The 5,000-nt window shown below is 42.2% G+C and overlaps 1 protein-coding gene across 1 annotated transcript; it reads left to right on the top strand.

Annotated features, from left to right (window-relative positions):
- Positions 1-47: 47 nt before the first annotated feature.
- LOC125198734 (protein FAR1-RELATED SEQUENCE 5-like) lies at positions 48-1,963 on the top strand (the record flags this gene model as incomplete). Its single annotated transcript, XM_048097023.1, has 2 exons — positions 48-361; positions 493-1,963. Coding segments are annotated over 2 exons (1,785 nt in total), but the record flags the coding sequence as incomplete, so codon positions are not given.
- Between the last annotated feature and the right edge of the window lie 3,037 nt (positions 1,964-5,000).

Below are 5,000 nucleotides of genomic sequence, written 5' to 3'. Positions count from 1 at the left end.
GGAAGTTGGATGACGTACATCACAAATTCATTCTTGACTGTTCCAAGGCTAATATAGGCCCCACCCTTACCTTTAAGGTGTTGAAGGAAATCCTCGATGGGTTTGATCTTGTCGGTTGCAATCTTGGGGATATTAGGAATACATCTCGCGACATCAAAGCATTCGCACACGGTTGTGACGTGCAGATGGTGTTGGACGACATGTCGAAGAAGAAGGAGTTGTCGGATGCCTTCACATATCACTACGAAGTTAATGCTGCTAACCAGTTGGTTGCCCTTTTTTGGTGTGATGGTTTGATGAAGAGGAACTACCATATGTTTGGTGACATAGTGGCGTTTGACTCCACCTACAACACAAACAGGTATACATTATATTCTGTTTATTTGTACTTTACTGAGTGCATTATAAAGCCATAAAGGTGCATTACAACTTTATCGTTATGCATTATTCCGAATTAATTATGCTAATGCTGCATTCCTGTGTGCATCGCAGGTATTGCATGATCTTCACACCTTTCACGGGGAAGGACAATCATGGTAAACCCGTAACATTTGCTGCTGGATTGGTCTGCAACGAGAAAACAGGGGCATTTGCCTGGTTGTTCAAACATTTCGTCGAATGCATGGGTGTAGCCCCCAAAATGCTTGTGACCGATCAAGACTTGGGCATGAGATCAGCTATTCAAGAGGTTCTTGTAGGAACTCGACACCGCTGGTGCATGTGGCATATAATGCACAAGTTGGCTTCCAAGGTTCCAGGCAGGTTGCTTAGGGACAAAGATTTCAAGAAGGAATTCAATGCATGCGTTTGGTCGGACTTGCTTGAACCCGACGAATTTGAAGAGGAGTGGAATGGAGTGATTGAGCGTTATGAGCTGGAAGACGTTGATTGGTTGAACACATTGTACGAGTATAGACAGATGTGGATACCGGCATACTTCAGAGATTTCCCACTCGGTTCGATGATTAGGACTACGTCCATATCAGAATCTGAAAACAGTTTCTACAAAAATTTTATGAAGCCCCGAGCGAACCTTGCCGAATTATACTTGTATTTCAACAATGCTCTGGACTTTCAGCGGAATGCTAGAACAAAGCTGGACTACAACGATGCTACTTCCGTGCCCATACTGGCCACTAAGTTGGGTTTCGAGAAACATGCTGCGACGATTTACACAGACAGTATGTTCAGGAAGATACAAGAAGAAATTGTTGATGGGAATGACAGATGCCGTGTGCTTGGTTTTTCATCAACAGATACGATTGACACCTACAAGCTTGGGGATAGCCGACGGAATTCGTATTCCGTGACACACGACAAGACTGACCACTCATACTCGTGCGACTGCAAATTGTTCGGTAGGCAGGGCTATTTGTGTTGCCACATTTTTTTTCTATTCAGGAACAATGAAGTGTCAAAAATTCCAGAGATGTACTGCAACAGCCGATGGATGAAGACTCCCTTAGCCAAGGCCGTACATGGACTTGATGTCACCGTAGATACAAGGTCCACCGTAGAGACAAGGTCCACCGTTGAGGATAGGCAGACTGTTACAAATCAAGGAATATCGTTGTTCTACGGTTTTATTCGACGTTTTGAGAGTGACATTGAAGTGCTTCGTGGTTTCGTAAGTGGTTTGGAAGAACTTGGTAATTCTCTTCAAGCTGGAACTCCTCCAACCTCGGCGTTTGAAAAGAGGCGCATGATTGAAGAATTTTACGGAATGCCAAGGCCTGAAGTTGTAGAGGTCCATCCTCCGGATGTTGTAAAGACGAAGGGTCATGCTAGCAGCTCCGCGAGCCGACTGGTTTCAAAGAGAGAAAAGGCTATAAAGGAGGCAGCTAGACCTCTTAGACGTTGTAAGGCGTGTGATGAGTTGGGCCATCACGACTCTAGAAACTGTCCAATGCTTAAAGAGATGGAGAAGGAGAAAGCGCTCAGTAAAGGCAAGAGGAAAGCTTGATGTGTTTTGTAACGAATAAAATACTTTTTCGCCTCGGTTTTGTTCTTATTATTTGTAGCGCTGTCGTCAATTTTTTCGTAACAACTCCGTGGAGTTGCGATGTTTACTGTTCGTTATTGACTTACAACCTTGCATTAATAAGGATATTATATGCATCACTCCCTCAATTCATTCCATTAGTTGATTTTCTTGGTTTTGTGCATAAGCGCTGTTATAGGCTTGCATTAGTAAGGATGTTCTATGCATCACTCTGTCGTTTTGTTCCATTAGTCGAGTTCGTTGATAATGTGCATTCTCGATAAATATCCTTGCATTAAATATGAATGTTCTATGCATCACTCCGTTTAGTTAATCCTTTACCACATTTCTTTGTTTGTGTGCATTATCGGATTAAATCCTTGCATTAAATAAGTTTATTCTATGCATCCATCCGTTTATTTAATCCATTAATCCATGACTTTGTTTATGTGCGTTATCGTATCTTAGACTTGCATTAAACACGCCATACTGCGCAGCACTCTCGTTTTTTTATTAAATCACAATTTACTGTCCATTATCGACTTACAACCTTGCATTAGTAAGGATGTTCTATGCATCACTCTGTCGTTTTGTTCCATTAGTCTAGTTCGATGATAATGTGCATTAATGATAGATATCCTTGCATTAATTTGTATGTTCTATGCATCACTCCGTTTATGTGCGTTATCGTTTTTTAGACTTGCATTAAACACGCCATATTGCGCAGCACTCTCGTTTATTTATTCCATTACTCCATTAATCTGTTAATATGCATTATCGTTTCATAGCATTACATTAATAGTGCTATGTTGTGCATTACTCTCGGTTATTTCATCCATTGCTGATTAAGCAACTATTAGTCCTACGATTGTTAATGGATAACTTAATCCTATATCACCGCACTACATCACACAATAGTACCAAAATATGCATCAGTTATCAAAACAAGTGTATGGTTCAAAGCATTCGTCATTTGACCAAATCAAAATAAGTTACCCCAAACTATCTGTCTTCAACTTAAAATCCACATCGTTTCTAATCAGTACTCTTGCAATCAATCCAGCCCAAACTCGTCGACCCACTTATCGAAATTGAACTTTGGCGGCTTCTCTTTCCAGAACTTGGCGGCATAAGAGATGTTGGTGTCGCGCTCAGAATTGTGTGTAGAAGACAGCAGTGCGTTTGCTACCTTAATTCGGTACATTTCCAGATTTTTTGTCCCGTTGCCGGTGAATCCACACTGCCAATCTTTGTCCTTTCCGCCGAAATAAGTCTCCATGTGCCGCATGATGTACACCCCCGTCTCCACAGATGGATCGTTTCTCCTCCAAGTCATAGCCACCACATGTGTCTTACATTTTCGGACCTCGGCTGCCTTTTGATTAGCCTTCAACTTCACCAGCGCTTCTGCGAAAAATTGTTTCTGCAACAAATTCCCACAAAAAAATGCGTTAGAAACACAAATAATGCACAGTTATCCGAATGTAATGCAACTTAATGGAATACCCTCAAACACGCACCAGAAGGGAGGGTGTTTTCCCATATTTTGCCTTGAAAGATTTGTGGGAGTCAGCCAATGTGTGGTCGATGATGTTCATGTTGCCATCCGGCAGATCAAAACACACCACATACTGATGTGTAGAACCCCAAACCGGGAAGAAAAACTGTACAAATGAAATTAGGTTAACGTATGTACATCAGATGGGTTAAGCGTAATAGAATTTACCATGTCAAAGTTCTCCCATTTAAAGATTCCCGTTCCAAGTACATCATCGAACAACCGAGTCCAGAATGTCTCCCTCAACTGGTCCTCTGACCATTCAGCCGGGGTATCAATCACGGTGTGTCTCTACAGTGTAATGTGGTAAACAAGTTAATTATTTATAATTGCAATACTAATTACCAACCAGGGCACAAGGTATTTCACTAACGCATGGTTTTGTCGAGAAGAAGACCCTAGCAACTGTTTCCGGAGCTTTGAGCTTCTCCATGTTATTCAAGTGGGCGCTCCAAGTGTCTACAATGGCTGGGCTAATGCGCTTGAACGGCGCCAGCGACGCGAATTCAATATGCATTGTCGTGATACAGTCGTCTACGTAGACAACCGTCTCCCTACACATTAATAAAGTGTGCATAAGTAACCCATTTCACACGAAATAGTCGAGCAAAACTAAAAAACTTACTTATTCACTTCCGCTGTGCTCAGCACCCAATAGTATAGCGACTTGTCCGGATAGTTTGGCTTTGCCGTTAGTGTAATCGCCCGGTTGTGGAATGGAGAACGGGCAGCCAGACTGGCTGTCTTGAAACGGGATGATGCCAGCTTCCCGGGATCCTGCAATAATAGGTGACAGGGTTAATACAGTTCATCCGCAACCCCACTTTTTAAATACAACATACCTCAAAATCACCATCTGGAGTGTCCAAGCCCGACACAGCAACACCCTTTCCCTTTCCAGCCACAACCTGTGGAGCAACACCCTTTCCCTTTCCGCCACCCACCTTTCCAGCACCCTCCTTTCCAGCAAGAACTTCAGGTTCTTTGGGTTTTTCCCCCACACCAATCTCAATACCCTTTGCAGCATCTGGGACAATTTTCTATATGGACAACAGTAAGGTTCCATTTAATGCATAATAAGTACTGTATACTTCAACAAAAAACCTAAATAATGCGCACTAACAACACCATGTAATGCATTAAACACACCATGTTGTTATGGTTAATTCAGCCTATATAATGCAACCAATGAATACTTTTAATGAATGAACAGTTGAATTCAATGCACGCAACCTGTCAAATAATGCACAACATTATTTTTATAATATTTATTAAAGGAATTACTTTTGTATTGGCAGCCCGTTTTCCCTTCAACTCCTTACGACCTACAGCCTTATCAGATGGAATCTCACTGCGTTCCAGGATTTGTTTTCCCTTCGCCTTCTTTGTTTTGCCTTTATCTCCGCAGCCTCCTTCACTATCACCTCTAACCTCAGCCTGCTGTAAACAATGGACTCACAG

This window comes from Salvia hispanica, unplaced genomic scaffold (genome assembly GCF_023119035.1).
Source record: "Salvia hispanica cultivar TCC Black 2014 unplaced genomic scaffold, UniMelb_Shisp_WGS_1.0 HiC_scaffold_220, whole genome shotgun sequence".
Lineage (NCBI taxonomy): Eukaryota > Viridiplantae > Streptophyta > Magnoliopsida > Lamiales > Lamiaceae > Salvia > Salvia hispanica.
This window is presented reverse-complemented; position numbering and strand designations above follow the sequence as displayed.